Source organism: Lissotriton helveticus, chromosome 3_1 (assembly GCF_964261635.1).
Source record: "Lissotriton helveticus chromosome 3_1, aLisHel1.1, whole genome shotgun sequence".
NCBI lineage: Eukaryota > Metazoa > Chordata > Amphibia > Caudata > Salamandridae > Lissotriton > Lissotriton helveticus.
In genome coordinates this window covers 291,456,672-291,474,966 of record NC_136061.1, presented here as the reverse complement: position 1 = coordinate 291,474,966, position 18,295 = coordinate 291,456,672, and the positions used below count along the sequence as shown (strand labels likewise).

The 18,295-nt window shown below is 42.1% G+C and overlaps 1 protein-coding gene across 2 annotated transcripts in view; it reads left to right on the top strand.

Annotated features, from left to right (window-relative positions):
* The window catches only part of LOC144822378 (uncharacterized), a 1,092,528-nt gene that overhangs the window by 184,713 nt on the left and 889,520 nt on the right, over nt 1-18,295 (top strand). For both annotated transcript variants that reach the window (XM_078679823.1, XM_078679822.1), the window contains exon 4: nt 10,140-10,254. In XM_078679823.1, coding sequence (XP_078535949.1) covers nt 10,140-10,254 — 115 coding nt within the window. The remainder of the gene's footprint in view (nt 1-10,139; nt 10,255-18,295) is intronic.

Sequence of the window (18,295 nt, the reverse complement as noted above, 5' to 3'; positions counted from 1 at the left end):
ATATGCAAACCTAATTTTTTATTCTTGTTCCAGAAAGCATTCGAACGCAATGTTTCTATAGCCTCATATATGATGAGCATACCTTGTAACAAACAAAGATAATGAGTTCCACTCAATACTGACTGGACAGATTTGCTTCCAAAGATTACAACCTCAAAAAATACATCGTCTAGGGTACATCCACTAAAATAAATTCATGCACACTGCTATACAACTTTTGTCATGTGTAAAATGCTCATTATTGGATAAAGATCATCAAATCCTACTGGATTTCTCATACAAATGTCAGCTACAATATGGAAAACACCTTCATCGCAGAAAATTGGCAGTGTAGCCTGGTCTTAAAGCTGAACATGCACAATTTAGAATTTATTTAGAGCTACGTATACTGTTGCGTAGTTTGTGACTTGAGATCGTATTACTGATAAAAACCCAACCTTCTTTAGTGGGATGGTATTCTAGGATATCAGTGCATGAATTCTAGCCCATGGAGGTACTTGATTTTCTTCAACCTTCAGTCTGCACCAAATACGTAATATGATAAATTCATGTAAATCACCTTTGCGTACCAGCATCAGGTAGAAGAAGATCCATGTCCTCAGCTACCTTGAAACTTTCTGGTAGACTGGGATGTTTTGATGGTTTGTAGTGATTTTGCACACGTTGGCAACGGAGTTGCGTTATAAGTTTGCAGCTTCATTTGTTTATGCCTACAGCTGACACAGCTTGTTTTCCAGAAGCTACTTCATTGGTATAATCTTGAAAAAGCACATTGGCAGAATCATGTGTGCTGGAGGTTCCAGACAAAGAAAAGCTGTCTTCAAAATCAAAATGATCAAGAGCAGCAATTGTAAATCCTTTACTGGTAAAGTGACTTGGAAGTGGTGTGTTGTTGGATTCACAAAATTTTACAGCATGAGCTGCTAACAATTTCATGCTCTGTACTATGTCATTATAACTTGTTGATATACCAATCATATTCATTGACGTGATTAGCTCTCTACTTTTGCCCTTGTCATAGATTGCGTGGGCAGTCATCATGTGTAACGGAGTTTTCTTTTCATCGTGATGTAATTAATAAAGCATGATTTGACAAAACAGTACATTTGCACAGAATAAATAAAGCATGTCAGTTCATGGGATTGTTTTCCATTTCTTCGTTTATACCTTCACAGCCATTATCAATGTTGTCGGCTTCTGTTCTGAACCCAAGAACTTCAGTTTGTAACAGTTTTGCTTTGCTGATATAAAACAATGATGTAAAAAATGTTAATACAACATCAGGCATTCTTGTTGACACCCATGATTTGCGGAGTTCTGGGCCATCACAAAATTTGTCATTAAGTCCAAAATCTAAATCTTTCAGGACATTTCCTAAATGGTTCCTGCTGATTTTACTGCATCCTGTGATCTTATTGTGGCAGGAAGAACTTCAGGAGTCAAATCAGCTGAGAATACTATAAGTGGCTCATTCTTTTTGTTAAACTGACAAAAATGAATTCTGTCATTGTACATTCTCACCAGAAAAATCCTAATTTCATTATTATGGATCAATACAGTTTCATCGCTGTTGACCATTGTTTCTCTGATCTCACTGAGTGTGAACCCGTAGCCAGCACTCATGAGTGGCTTTAAAACTTAATTTGCTTTTTTAAAGAGTGCAAACGTAACTGAAGGCTGGCGGTTACGTTGCTGCTGGGAGCTCATTGTACATTGGAATTTTCAAATGTATGCACACATGCAGTTCGGGTGGACTTACAAATCCATTGCAAATACAGTCACCTCCCTGTTTAGTTCAGCTACTCAGCAGAAAACTTCATCTTGGAAGAAACTAGCTGCAGATAAAAACATGTTTTCCTTTAGAGACTCCCATACTCTGTACTTTGTTCTTTCATCAGTCCTTTTGGCCCTTGTTGTGGCTAAACCACAGATAACACTTTGAAGATCATCTGGGATAGCCATTGATCTTCTTAGAGGATGGGCATTGGATTTGATTGTTGTCGCTTTCATAGAAGACTCTGATCCTTGTCATTCACTGGTTTCTGCTATTTTGTGGCAATTTATTTCCATTGTTTTTCCATTGTATATGACTTGTAGCTCTTGTTGTTACATTGATAACATATTTGATCCTCTTCACCCACCAGTTTCAGTCTTTTGTGAACTTTGTCTTGCCCTATTTCTGCAGCATCTCAAGTTCTCTTCTGTCCAGCCACAATTGATGTTAGCTTTTTTCTGATTAGTTTTGCATATGACACATTTTCTTTGTTGAAGGAGTCCTCAGATATTGTAATTAGCAACACTCTGTCAGCAGGTAAAGATCCTCTGATACCACCTGCATTGTTCATGTTTACGAATTTGAATCAACAGAAACCCTGAAAACAAAAACAATATTAAAATAAGTTACCAATATGATGCCTAAAACACATCTTTATAGTGCTGCAATTTTGGAAAATGGTGAAAGGGTTACTCTGATGAGGTATTTTCTGTCTCTATAAGACCACTTGACCCCTAAAACCTATGTTTTGAAACCAAAATGAAGTGTATAGGTCTCATAGTTCCTGAAATATTACATCATCACTGCAACACAGCCGCCATTTTAAAAAATGTCGCCCAACAAAATTAGTCTTAGATTAGCAATGTCTTACCAAGCTAAATTACTCCTCTAATGATCCAAAAACACAAATCAAGAATGAAAGTCTCTGGACAACAACTTTCTTTAGGAGGTGTATCAAGGGACCAGGACTAGCTGCCACAGTTGTGCCACTCGGCATGCGATGAGTATGGTTTCAGTTTGTGGCTGCTCGCTCAGTGAGCCTCGTGGCATACTTCAGAGACCCCGTGCTCTCAACGAGAATGCCAGCTAGTCACAAGAACAGCTTCGATGCCGATGATTTGCCCAGATTATTAGTGGGCACAGAGATTCGCCGGAAGTTCTGTCATAGTGAATCTTACAATACAGTTAAAATAGAACATTTTGCTGGACCGCCAAGTATTTTTTCATTGTCCATATAAATGAATGTGAGTAGATATTTTAAGAGGTACTGGAAGCACACTGATAGCATATATAAACTGAATACATTAGTGCCTCTATGCGTGGAGACCCTACACCTGAACTTCTATTTCTATATCTGTAGGAAGGTAGGATCCTTCTAGCATGGTTACCCCCACTTTTTGCCTGGTGTCAGTTTGATTTGGACTAGTCTAACTGGGATCCTGCTAATCAGGACCCTAGTCACTGTCCCCTCTCCATAAATTGGACTATAGTAAGTACTTTGGTACCTTTCTTATTGGCTACCGGTGTACCTAGTATATGATATTACGGTACCAAGGGCATAGGTACACCAGGGATCTTCCAGGGGTTGCAGCATGTATTATGCCACCCATGAGAGACTACTCAAACTGTGATTATAGGCCTGCTACTGTTGCATGTGTGAGCTGGTGCTAGCACCACTCACAACAGATATACGTTTCCTTATATCTGAGGTCACTGCGTTTAAAACCTATAAGTCACCCCTAAGGCAGATCTTTCATTCCTGAAGGCAGGATGCTTGGTTATAAGTGTGAGGGTGCCCTGCATGAGCAGGACACTCCCTACAAACCCAGGAGTTGATTTTCCAGACTTTATAAGTGCGGTCAGCCATTTTATACAAGTAAATTATGAGATGTCTAACTATGTATTGGCTGCACCGAAACTGATCATGTATGGTATCAAACATGTTGGAATCCTACCCCAACACCAATTCCAGTGTTGGATGTAGGATCCCATATACTGTGGGGCTCCCGTAGGGAGTCCCCCTGTATTCCCGGTACCAGCCTTGCAGGGTCTAACAGCAAGCTAGTGCTGCTGCCGACCACAGATACAATTCTGTCCTCCTGCTGCTGATCCAGGCTTGAGCAGGGGAAAGTAAAACAATAGGTTTCCTGTCACAGGACACACTGTATTGGGCTGGGGTTGGGGCACTTGCCAGCGCCACCAGACTGCTTAGAAAGGCACATTTGGTGCCCTTCTTGTACTCCAGTTGGAACCAGTTCAGGGAGCCATTGGCTCTCACTCTGGCACGAAACTGTACAAAGGACATGGGAGTATCCTCCAATCTGTCCAGCATCTCCTCTGGGAGAGTCCCCTGAATTGTCCCAACCCTTTCCTTTGGGTACTTAAGGGTTTACCTGTGGGTGGCTCTTCAGATTCATCGTGGGACAAGAATCAGATCAGAAATCACTTCTACTTAAACCGTCTGGGCACGTTGGACTTCTTTGGACTTTGTTTTGGGAACCGAGACGGCATCTGGAAGACTCCTGCTGCTCCTGGTCTCATCGTCCTGCCTGTCTTCTGTGTCATCATTGCCTGTGCTCCATCCAGGTTCTCCAGGCCTGTGGGCATCAAAGATACCTGAAGGAATCTCCCTTGGAGTGAAGGAGTCACTCCCCTGGGGAACAGCCTTTACGACACGGCTGTTACACCGCGTGCCATTACAACGCGGTTTTTTCAACGCAAGTCGTTACCACGACTTGCGCTGGAGGGCGCTGCAGGACAGGGAATTTTTTAATTTACTATCCAACACCTTTCCTACTGTACGTAGGCTGGTGTTGGAATAGTAAATTAAAAAATTCCTAAGTCCGCACCCCCTCCAACACAAGTCGTGGTAACGACTTGCGTTGAAAAAACCGCGTTGTAACGGCACGCGGTGTAAAAGCACGCGTTGTAAAGCCGTACAACCCACTCCCCTGCATATGCAGGCACCGCAACAAAGCTGACCGGTCTGCTGCTCCTGATGTTCTCCGGACTTCTCAAGGCCCAGCAACACAGGTGGTCATTCTGCAACTCCCTTGAGACCAGCACTATCTTCTCACCAAGTTTCTGGCTAGTATTTCTTGTTGGAATTGCTGGAACAGCACCCTTATGCACCGCATCAAATTGCTGTTATCAAGGAATGTTGACTCTCTTCTCCAGAGCTCTTCGGGCTCCAAGAAGCTCCAGCCTCCAGCATCTCTTGCTACCAAGATCTCCGTCTGTGGCACTCACTAGTGAGCTGCTCGAGGTCCTCTAGTGATGCCTGTGCCTTCAGCCGGTGGGTCCTTTTGAGGGCCTTCTTTGACTCCAGTGTGCTTCTCTGCTTGCGCCGGGCCTGCTCAGACTCTCCTGCACTTGGTGTGTCCCTTGGACCTTGCTGGTCCTGACACTGCACCATCTTCGTTTCCCACATCTGTTGCTGCTGCAAAGGCTTGTTAGTACTCCCATCAGACACCGATCCCCTGGTTCTTGACTTCCGACATGGGACAGCTTGTGAACGGCTGTTGGTCTTCCACAGCGTTGCTTGGTCCTCACAGCTGCAGCGACAACGTCACCGTCAACCCTCCTGCATCTTCCATCATCTGTGGTCATTGGTCTTCTGTGCCTCCTGGTCACCCCTGAGTGACATAGACTCTGTCCCCTCTGCTCACAGTTACTCCTGTTCAAGAATCCACCTTGGATTTCACCGGACTCTTTCGCCTTCTTCACCAGTGACATCTTCACTGAAGTCCTTTATTGTGGTCTACGGCTGCTTCCGACGTCACTTCGCACCTATGCAGCCGGCTTCCCTGATGTAGGTATCCTGGTTCCTGGGGTATCCACGGGTGGCGTGACTCTCCAACCTTCCATCTTCCAGGGCGTTTCTTCTAGATTCCCTGGGAAGGGTCCTTCTTCTGCAAAACTGAAACCCCAACTTCCCCATTGACTTGCATTGAGTACGCTTCTGTGTTTCCACTCTGCACACGGGCTCCGTGGGTTTCCTGGGTACTTACATTGTGTGGTTCCTTGGGTCCCCAGCTCTTCTAAGTCTTCTGGCTCCAGTTTCGACTACGGTCGCAGTTCGCATTCCACTTTATTAGTAAATGCTTTGGTCTCCCCCTGAAGACCACTGTATACTTGTGCTACTTATCGTTCTTTTTTTTAAATATTGTGTGTATTGTGTTTATAGCTCCGGGTAGGAGGTATGCCAATGTTTTAGTGTGTGTGTGTACAGTAAATTTTACTGATTTTATAACTACACTGTGTGGTTATTTTTCATTTAACCTACACTATATGATTAGTACTGGTAATACAAGCTGCTTTACACGCCATCTGGACTAAGCCTGAAGGCTGCTCCCCACTGCTACCACTTAGAGAGCGTTCTAAGGTTGTCTAAGGCCATTAAAATTACCATAAGTGTTGTCTGGATTAGTGCAGGGTGCTTCACTTAAATAAGCCTGCACAATATACTAAGCCAGTCTCCTACAATACTTAATTTATCTTTTTACTTATTCCTACTTTCTTCCCATGCAACTACCCAAGGTTGCTCACGCTAAACCCAATTTACTAAATACAGCAATTGGGTTTAGTGTGAGAAAACTGCACTCTTTTAAACTATGCGCAAGGAAGGAGAAATGCTTACGTTTCTTCTTCCTTTTCTGGCTTTGCATGTGTGCTGCACTGTGCAGCACGCGTACAAAGTGGGAAAAGCGGTCCCTCATGTCTAGGCATAGTATTTTGTACGGGAAGGGTACCCTTCCTGTCAAAACCTATGCTAGACTCACACACACACCCTAGCGCTATGGCGCTTAGGTGGTGCGTGCCACACGGCAGCTGTAAGCAGCATTGGCACAAGGGAAAGAGAAGGAGAGACCCATATCTTTGAAAACATGGCACTCTCCTGATCCTTCCCTCTCATGCAACCCAGCGCAGCCTTACGGGAGGCTGCGCTGCGTTGCATGGAGATTTGGTAATCTGACAAGTACTCCTGTTGGCACTGTGGAAACAATATGCATGGAAGCTTTTTGGGGTTGAACTTACATGAAGTGAATATGATTCTGGGTTCTAGCAGTAAGTCCATGTCCCTCACCCGGCACCAGATGGTGATAATTGGGGCTATGTAATTACGCTGTACTAAATGTTGGCTTATAGTTTGCCCTTTTCCCTTTTTCTTCTTCTCTTATTTTACTTTTGCAACTATAGGATACAATCTGTTACAGGCAGAATATGGTATGCACGACAAGTAGGATAAAGAAAGATACAAATTCGCATTGGCCCAATATCATAAAAACATTAAAACTGCTTGTTAAACCCACATAGTACAGCAACTTGAACAGGCAGGGAACGCCCTCAAAACTCTCTGTCAGATTTTAAAATCTTTCACCTATCCCAAGGCGTGCGATAATGAAGAAACACCCTCTCAAGCCCTATGTAACAAACTAGCAATACACTTTACCCAGAAAATGTAATTGATTTACAATAAAATAGCTTCAGCTGGAAGTCCTCAGATTGAATTCTCGGCAAATCAACCTGCGGCTACAGATAATGCACAGAGGTTAGATAAAGTCATGGCACTTAAGCCCGAGGTTGTAGAGTTGCTACTAATTACCATAAAATCAGGCTCCCCACTGGACATTATTCCAGCTTAGACCACAGCACTGCTTGCCAAACAACTTACTGCCCCTATTTGTTCAATCCTGAATTGCTCCATGGAAAAGGGTCTCCTCCCCTCTGAATGGAAAGTGACACAAATAATCCCCATCTGCAAAAACCTTAAAGCCCCTATGGAAGATTTATCCAATTATCGCCCCATCTCATTATTACCTCTCCTGAGCAAGATACTAGAAAACATATAAATAAACATCTGCCTGATTTTGTCGAAGCTTCGAGCTGCCTTGATCCTTCTCATTCGGGCTTCTGACCCAGACACAGTACGGAGTCTGCTTTGATTGAGGTTTCTGACAACATTAGAATATCCCTGGACAACGGACAAGTGGTGCTTCTTGTGTTGATCGACTTATCGGCAGCCTTCGATACGATTTCCCCCCAGATTCTGCTCAGAAGATTTAGGGAAATTGGCCTCCAAGGGAGTGCTTTGCAATGGATGACGAGCTTTCTGTCTGACAGAACTCAGACTATCAATATTGGCCCTTTCCGCTCAAAGTCTACTAAACTGACTAAGGGAGTACCGCAGGGCTACTGTTTGAGCCCCACCCTATTTAACATCTATGTTGCTCCCTTAGCAGGATTACTAAGGAATTTAGGATTTGTTCCAATGTCTTATGCTGATGATACTCAGCTATTGCTTTACTTTGATAAGAACAATCCAAATGCACAGTCTACTTTTGCAGAGGGTATGATGACCATCGCTGACTGGATGAGAGATAACTTCCTCCAGCTTAATGCCGTGAAAACTGAGATCATGCTGTTTGGAGAAGCATCGCTGAAGTGGTCTCCTAAGTGATGACCAGAGGAATTGGGCATTGCGCCAACTCCTAAACTAGTGGTTAAAAATCTGGGTGTCTGTCTGGAGCAGAAACTGATAATGAAGGAACACGCAACATCTACTGTTGGTTCATGTTTTCATGTGCTAGGAAGGTATTTATTTCCCTTTCTGCCTCTAACCACACGAAAAACACTTATCCAGGCATTGGTATTAAGCTGCCTGGACTATTGCAATGCTCTGCTGATTTCAGCAAATGAAATATCCGTAAACTGACTGCAAGTAGTCCAGAATACTGCAGCTCGCTTGGAATCCAATGTTCCCCCTCGAACAGCCTCCCTCCCCCTCTTGCGATAGCTACATTGGCTACCGGTGCGGATTAGGTTTAAGATTGGTTGCATTGTACACAAATCTTTGAATGGCAAAGGTACCACTTATTTAGCAGATACATTTACCAAATATATGCCTCCCATGTCTCTTCGATCAGGATCCAAATCTCTCCTTTCTGTTCCTCGTTACAAAAATCTCGCTTGGGTGGTAAAGCTTTCTCCCACTTGCCCCCCTTCTTTTGGAACGCACTCCCTATCCACTTGCGACAAGGCCCAGATCACCTACAGTTTAGAAGGCTCCTTAAAACCTCAGTGTTCTAATCCGTCTCTTTTCTGTGGCTGGCGGTAGCAATCCTACAGCGCGGAGATACCCCTTGGGAGTGATTCAGGTGCTTTACAAATAAATAAATCAAATCAAATCAAATGTATGTACAAAGACTGTGCCAGTGTGTCATGCTTGTTGCAAGATGCTGTATGTTATGATACCTAATTAAAAAGATTACATACAAAAAACGTATTTTAAAACAAGTAACATTGTAAATCACGCAGAATAATGAGATTACTATTTTAAAACATAGTCAAACTGTTATTGACTCCACAATTTTCACATACGTGGAACACTTTAAGTAAACAATAAAGACAAAGAATCTGGAATGTTTTCGATGTCTCTTTTATATAAGACACTTATAGCAAATGAGATAAGAACCATTTTCATGTACATATTCTGCCTTCTGCACAGGAGATTGAATCATTCCGAAGCTCCTTCTCCAATGGCATTGGCCAGTGCAGGCATCTTCTGTGAGCTAGATGAACCTGGTTCCTACTTAGAACTGTTTGATCTTCACGGGCTGCTCTGAGGGAAAGACAACAGTGACTTGTGGGTTGATGCTCTAGTGAGGCTTGTCTCAAGTACTAGCCATGAATCTCCTCGGCAGATATCGACCAGCTAAGTGCCAATCAAAAGTCAGGATTTTGGTAGCGCGCAGCTGTCTGATTTACAAAATACACTCTAATAATTATCAAAATGAAATAAAGCATAAAGCAACTGGAAATGAAACGCAAGGCTGTGCTATGGTAGGGGTTGAGGGGACAGATGTACATGAACCAGGAGGACGTGCCACTAATGTATCACACAGTTCAAGGGCTGTGCACCTGTGCAAAGATGTAACCCGAAGAGAACAAACATTTCCTCACGACCTGCGGCATATGCAAATATATAGTGCTACATATGCTTTCTATGTCCTTTTGTTGTTTTTGCCTTCTTTGTCATATTTGCATGTCCTGTATTTTGTCGAGCAAAGGCGGGGTCTAGTTCTTCTTTTGCTTATGTTTTTATTGCCTCTTAAAACTGGGGTTTGAAGAACGGTGGTTAGGTGAGATGCCTACGCTCCTGGGTGTTTCTGATTTAGGAGGATAGAGCCCGAAAGATCGTCCCCTTGGGAGGATTTGGAAAAGCAAAGGTGTTCATGTAAGGTCTAGGTTTTGGGGTGGAAGCTTAGTTTAGAGCGGTTGCAGGTCATCCTTTCATTTAGAAAGGCTTAGGCCTAGTCCTTCGGGTCAAGAACCTCTTGTAACCATTCTGTTTTTTTTGTCCCAGTCTTCGATAAACATGAGCAGGACGGAGCACAGGAGGCTGGAGCAAGCCACGCTGAGCATGCTGCAGGAGAGGTGCTCGAAGGCCGCAGGACGCATCCGTTTCCAGCTGAGCCCAGGTGACCTCTTCAGATCTACAGTGGATCGAGTGGCTGCCCGCAGTGTGGGCGTGGTAGGGAGGGACTGAACGCATCATTTCTAGACTGGAAGAGTGTTTGCTGTCCGGAATATGTGTAACGATTGATGAGGACATCAGCGAGGTTGCTCAGTGGGTTAATGCAACATCCAGGACATAGATTACACTGCCCTTAGGATGGCTCAGCAATTCATCCTTTCTAGCTCAATAGCTCAATGAAGAGTGCCATTGAATAAAGTGATAGCAACAGTGATGATGTACACATCTGAAAATGGTTGTCAATATGTCTTTAAGTTTCTTTCTACCTATCTTTTGGTCCACCTTCTCATCCTCTCTTTCTCTCCCCCACCCATTTTCTCTTCCCCTCCTCTTTCACGCCTCTTCATCCTCTCTGTCTCTCTCCCTCTTTCCTTCCCATACTCTATCCCTGCCACCCTTTTCAGTGTGTGACGGGTATTCCAGTGCGTGTAATAGGTTCAGGTTGTTGTGAAACGTTTAATTACTTGGTTGGTTGATAAATCACGAGGCCTATTAAGGGGCAAGGGTTGATTTTTAAACAATACTCGGAGTCTCAGCAAAATCCCACATACTGTGTGTGCAAAGCAGTGGATTTTCAGAAGGCAGAGGAGAGGACTGACCCATGATCCAAAGTGTGAGTAATGGGATGTCATGGGGGGATAACAAGGCTGAAATTGCAGTCCTTGACCCAGGAAGCGGCCTTGAGTTTGCATAGTCAGATGGTGATCCTCATCACGACTCACCATTGAAGGTGTCAGCACCGCAATGTTTCTAACCCCGGAGGAGACATTAAGACTGTCCTAAGGCATTTGTGAGTATGAGGGTTGCCAGCACGCGCCACCAGCTTGCCACCCATTCCTTAGGCAGCAGCATAACATGAAACTCTGACATAAGCTTGAGGGTAGAAATCTAAAGTGTCTCACCAGGAGCAAGATATCTAAACCTCTGCTTCTTCCTGCTGTCCACACCCCCCTCCTGATATCCTTCACACTTACAGCTTCCCACAGTGACACGCCATGGAATAATATCAAGTCAAGGAGTCGCTGTAAGTTAAGAGAACTAAAGCAGGGGGATAACGCAGAAGATACGACAGAGACTACTTGTTACTCTACGTCTTCAAAGCTGGCTCAGCTCAGTGTCTTACATAAATGAGGTCCACCTCGGGGACCCCGCGCAGCTACGGAACTCTACTGTGTGTGCTCAGACAGGCTGGGAGTCCATTTAAACAATTCAGGTATGGTCAGGTCAGCCCGTTAATCCCTGGCCTCAGCCTACAAATAACCATTCTTTGCACAATGTTAGTAATTTGTTGGCCTTTGGTCGTAGATAAGCTGTAAACTAATGACTTGATTATTCATCACCAACCAAAAGTTTCTAACTCTAGAACTAAGACCTACCTTGGTTGAAAGAAACAAGGCCATATCTCAGAGGTACATCACTCACTCTTCGCCGGTTTCTTATGAGTTATAGGATTACTTACAAAAATATTTGTTTATTAAGTACAGATCTCTCTTAGCTTAGTCCCTTTTATATTCAATACAAGTTTAAAAGTTACTTTTCATCTAGACTATACCAGTTGCATCACGTTTTTTAGGCAAGGGTTACATCTTACTATTGTAATCACAGCAACAACATTGTTATTGAAAGCTCTCTCCTCACCCCAGTTACCACTTCTTTTAGAACAATAGCACTATTACAAAAGACATATGCCATTTCTTATGGCCTGCATCGTATTTTTAGTTCAGTACCCCTGTTAGTGAACTGGTATGTTGTAAAAAAGCAACTCCACTAGTTCATAACCGTTCTTGGGAGCTCTTCGTTCTTAGCCTCGGGGGACATGCAAAGTTTTGAGGTCCTTGTGACATCTATTCCCTCTGTGGTTTCCAATTGCAATCCCTTTCAACCTTGACATTACTACCCAGGTGCTCCATCGCCAAAATATGTCAAAGTCTCATATGCTTCTGGGTTAAGGATGGTGCCTCCAACCGTTTCCATAGGCATGCAGTTGTTAGCTTGCCTGACCCCAGACACTACCACAACAGGGATCTGTCTCTTTTCATAAAGTCCCAGAAGGTCGTATTCCCAGAATTAACACTCCAGGGCCTGCTGGAGTCAGATAACCCAGAATTGACTTAAACACTTCCAAAACCTCTTTCCGAAATAGGATCAACACAGGGTAGGACCACTGGGTATGCAACATGCTACCCTCGTCACCACAGCCTCTCCAACATTTGGGGCTGACACTGAGGAACATGCAGTGTAATTTAATGTGCATATAGTGCCAGTTACAGAGCACTTTATAATGAATCTCGGGGCCATTTGTACATTGATTGTAGTTCTAGACACATCTCAATGTAATCTTTCTTACCCTTTGTCCTGAATAATCATACCCAAAGAACATTCAGAGTTTGACTGATCGGCCCATGAATATGACTGACATAATGTAGTAAAACTGAGTATAGGTTAGATATCACACCTTTGCTCCAATTCACTGACAGAATATCGATGTACAAAATATAGTTGTTAAAAATATCGATGAAAAAATATAGAAAGCAAAAATATAGATTTTTATATATATAAAATAACATAATAAATATTAAATATGTTAAATAATATAATTAATATGAAAAATAAAGTAGATTTAAAATACATTTTAACAAACATAACTAATAAACTTAATTGAAAAAAAGTTAAACACACATACATAATAATTAATGTATATATACTTTAAAACAATTAATAAACTATTAATTTACATTCATATTATCTTTTTAAAATTACATAAAAATTACAAATATATATATATATATACATATATATATACATATATATATATATATATATATATATATATAAGTGTGTGTGTATGTGTGTGTGTGTATATATACCAATAACATAAAATCTAATACAAAAAACCTTTTAATATAAATTAAAACATTAAACTAGTTAAAATCTTTCAACTTAAATGTTCCACTCCAGTCAGTGCAACACTAGTGAAAATGCTGGATAGCAAAGGGGTAAAAATAACTATTCCCAGTCCAGTGAGTGCAATAGTAGGGAAAGTGTTGGATAGCAGAGGGGTAAAAATTACTACTCCCACTCCAGTGAGTGCAAAAGTAGGGAAAATGTTGGATAGGGGAGGAGTAAAAGTTACTATGCCCACTCCAGCGAGTGTAAGAGTAGGGAAAGTGTTGGATAGCGGAGGCATAAAAATGACTACTCCCACTCCAGTGAGCGCAACAGTAGGGAAAGTGTTGGATAGTGGTGGGATAACTTACTGTTCCCACTCCAGTCAGTGCAACAGTATGGAAATTGTTGGATTGTGGAGGGGTAAAAATTACAATTCCCACTCCAATAATTGTAACAGCAGGGAAAGCATTGGATAGCGCAGGGGTACAAATTACTATTCCCACTACAATGAGTGCAACAGTAGGGAAAGTGTTGGATAGCGAAGAGGTAAAAATTACTATTCCTACTCCAATGAGTGCAACAGTGGGGAAAGGGTTGAATAGCAAAGGGGTAAAATTACTATTCCCACTCCATTGAGTGCTACAGTAGGTAAAGTGTTGGATTGCAGAGGGGTAACAATTAATATTCTCACTACAGTCAGTTCAAAACTAAAAACAAACAAAATATTAACAACTACAAAAATATATACTTAAAAAAATATATATGTTAAAAATTAAAATACAAATATATTTAAAATAAAAAAACTTTAAAAAACATATTATAATGTTAAATACATATGACAAATACCTACAAATATTATATTAAATAAAATAAAAAATAATTTTCAAACAAATGAATATTTTTAATTACAAATTATTTAGAAACAAAAACATTAAATATGTTTTTGCTGAAAGCACCGCCCGCCGCAATGCTAAAAATGCATGTTGTGTCCGCCGCGGTCCCCCCCGCCATTGTAATATGGCGGGGGGAAATAGGTGGCGGACGGGCACGGATGGCGGACGGATCGCCACCGCCTGCATGGCGGTGGCGATCCGTCTGCCATCCTAATTGGCCCCAAAGTTTGCTATAGCCTTTTGCACAGACAAGTTTGCTTCAGCTTTAGATTAAAGGGCCTGAAAAAGGTATGATACTCTTGGAAGTATATTAATTTTAATGCAATTTACTACCCCAAACCATGTGACAAAAAGAAGAGGGTAATTAGTTTTAATAAAGTTGTGAAATCGCTGAGTTATCTGTGGGTTATTGAACAGCAAAATTTCTGCCAATCTTTTTCTTCTCCCTCCAGGGTTAGGTAGGTAACTCAGACTTACATATATTCATTTTGTAGCTCTCCACCTTCTCACAATTCTATAACTGGCTGACTAGAGCACAGAAGGATGTCTCCTGGATTCAAAGGTGAGGTGGAAATGATGCGCATGATACTCCTTAGAATCAGAATGTACACCCATAATATCTTCTGCTTGTCTGATAGGGCATGCCAGGGGCTCTATACTCAGGGCAAATAATAGGAGAGACAGGAAGCATCACCGTCCATGAGGTAAACAGGACTGAAGTACGGATTTAAGGACAATACCTACCTTAGAAGTCTTATGTTTAGCCCTTATAAGAAAGATGTATTTTGGGCCAAAACCCATTGTTAGAAACAGGAATATTAATAAGGTAGGTGACTAAACACCTCGAGGAAAATTCATAACCCATGCCAGGGTGAACTACTAAAGTCACTAAATAAACCTGAGCTCAACTCCCTGGTAGCAGTGGAAAAGAGCAGACATGTTTAACTTAGAGGCGATGTGTAAAGTATGATGCAGTAACAAATCAGTAATAAAGCCAAACTGCAAAACCCAATAAACAAAATAAAACCAAAATGACAAAAATCCAATAAGGGGAGACCTTCATTCAGGAGCAGAAGAGGGCAAGCATGGAAGTTATGGAGGACAGGAAGGTTGAATGTAGTAAGGGTACTCACTATCCCCACGTCTAGGAAAAAGCGATAGAGCTCACTTAAACAACGGAAAGATGCTTTGCAGCATGTTGCAGTTGTTTCAGCTATCTCCGCATACATACAGTTTGTCAGCCTTTGCATTTTAACATCATGTCTCTTTCTTGTGTCCCCGTTACCTTGCTTCTACATTTCCCGCCCCCTTTATCTTTCCACGTCTGTTTTTAATATGCATTCAATCTTACCTGCATTAATTCAGCTCTCAAGAAACAGCTGTCTCTATGCCGCCTCTTTCCAGCTTGGTTGCATGTCTCTCCTCTCCTTGTCATATTTGGCTCTGAGCCTGGATCCAGGCAGGACCAGGGCCAGTCACAGCTATCTGCGGCTGACCAAAGGGGAAGCCAGTATTCCAGCGTCGTACATATATACATATATAAATATGTAAATGTGTGTATATATATAAGAGGACCATCAAGAGGAAGACAAGGAGAGGCCAGAGAGGCCAGAGAGGCAAGGGAGGAACAACAGAAGGTGGATACATGGTCGAAGGATCGTTTGAGGCAACCCAGGAAATAAAACCTGAGGAGGAGATTTCAATGCAACAGGACTTGAATGTAATCAATCTTTCACGGAAAATCTTTACAACAGAGGAGAATGAGGTCCTAAAAAAAGGACTACAATTCTATCCGACATCCCATCTGGACGTTGCCCAAGCAAGAATTGACCTATATAAGTATACAAGAAAATTAAAATTGGCAAAGATCCACGCAGAAAAAGGAAACAATGGGGCACAAAACACAACTAGACCAAAATTGAGTTCCCTCCAGGCTGAAGATGCCAGTGGTCTTGAAACTTTAATAACAATGGGCATGGTAACAGAAACCCATGAAATGACAGCACTCATTTCCATGAGTGCTGTCATTTCATGGGTTTCTGTTACCGTGCCTATTGTTATTAAAGTTTCAAGACCACTGGCATCTTCAGCCTGGAGGGAACTCATTTTTGGTCTATACAGGAATATCAGAGAATAGACATTGCAGGAGAAAGTGGTCTAAAATTGAAATCCAAATATTTCCCAAATTTACCATCAGGAAATAAAATCGATATATTCCATGAATCGATGACGGAAGAATTATATAAAATGAAACAAACGAAAGGAAAAAACAATTTATCTAAAAAACATCTAGATGCTTTGAAAGCTCTACAAGAGGACAAAACAATTGAAATAAAATCCACAGACAAAGGCGGCAATATCGTCATCATCGATAAACAGGATTATATTTTGGAAGCAAAGAGACAGATAATGGACCCAGAATTCTACCAATGTCTGAATAAAGACCCAACAAAAGAGATACAAGAAAAACTGAAAAAATCCCTTTCAAAATGGGTCCAAGATGGGCTAATAAATGAAGATGAACGCAGATACATGAATAATAAACATCCCACAATGGTGACCTTTTATTGTCTTCCCAAGATTAACAAAAGCAAAATTAATCCACCGGGTAGACCTATACTATCTGCAAACAACTCTTTATTGGAACCGGTTTCAGACTATATCGATCAATTCTTGGCTCCCTTAGTTAAAGATCTAAGGGGTGGATTAGGATGGCGGACAGACAAAGTCTGTCTGCCATTCTGTCTGGGGCAGGTACCGCCCCCCACAAGGGCGGAGGAACCGTGCCCCCAATTAGGATGCACCCGCCACAGTGGCGGGTGCATCCCGCATTTTTAACATTGCGGCGGACGGTGCTTAAAGCACCATCCGCCGCAATGTCAAAAATGCCTGTTGTGCGTTTCACAGCACAACATTGCCTGCTATGCTGTACTGTGAAACGCAGGGGGGTACCATAGGTACCCCACATGTGTACCCCCACACCCCCTTCACCCTGGGGGCCCGCAACGAGCCCCCAAAGCAAGAACCGTATACCTTTTTGTGGCGGCATTGCCGCCACGGAAAGGCATTCCCCTCAGCCCATCCTAATATGGCTGGCGGTGTCTGATAGACACCGTCACCATATTAGACCTTTTCTGCCGCGGTCGCAAGGTGACCGCGGTGGAAAAGCGGCGGACGGTCTTCCCGTCTGCCACGGTCCCCCCGCCATTGTAATATGGCGAGGGGGAAATAGGTGGCGGACGGGCAAGGATGGCGGACGGATCGCCACCGCCTGCATGGCGGTGGCGATCCGTCCGCCACCCTAATCAGCCCCTAAGTTCGTACTTGAAGGATACGACAGATCTCCTGCAAAAACTGGAAACTATTGTATGGAACACAAATTACAAGCTGATTGCGATGGATGTCATCTCATTATATTCAAATATTGAACATACAATAGGCATGGAAGCCTGTAAACACTTCTTGGGCAAGCATAACATCTAATACAAAGAACACAATACCATGCTCAATCAAATGATTTCCCTATGTTTGAATAATATATTTTTATTCAACAAATAAATTTTCAAACAGACAAAAGAATGCGAATTTAACCATGGGGTATTTTGAATAAAAAGTGGTATGGTGCACAGCAAATTATGAATTTCGTCAGAAATAGTTCTATGGCTTCGGTTTATAGACCATCTTCTAATTATTTGGGATGGATCAACAAATGAATTTAAAACCTATTTTGAAAGACTAAACAACAGCTCAATGAATTTAAAATTCACGTATGAAATCAATGAAAAAAGAGTGGTGTTTTTAGACACAGAAATCTATGTAGAAAATAATGATCTGAAAACAACACTACATAGAAAAAAAACTGCGACAAACTCAACCCTACATGGAGAGAGCTTTCACAATGAATCGTTGAAGTGGAGTATCCCATATGGGGAGTTTTTAAGACTCCGTAGAAACTGCGAAGATGACACTGAATTTTTAAAACACTGCCAACAAGTTGGAAACAGATTCCTCAAAAGGAAATATCCAAAAAAGTCATCGAAAAAAGTCTTCAAAAAGTGGTAATACAGAATCGGAAAGACATCTTACACAAACCACCTAAAACAACTGAAACAAACCACACACAAATAAGGCTTACAACAACGCACAGTGCAGAAAATAAGAAACTAACAAAAATAATCCAGAAGCGCTGGGGAATTCTAAAAT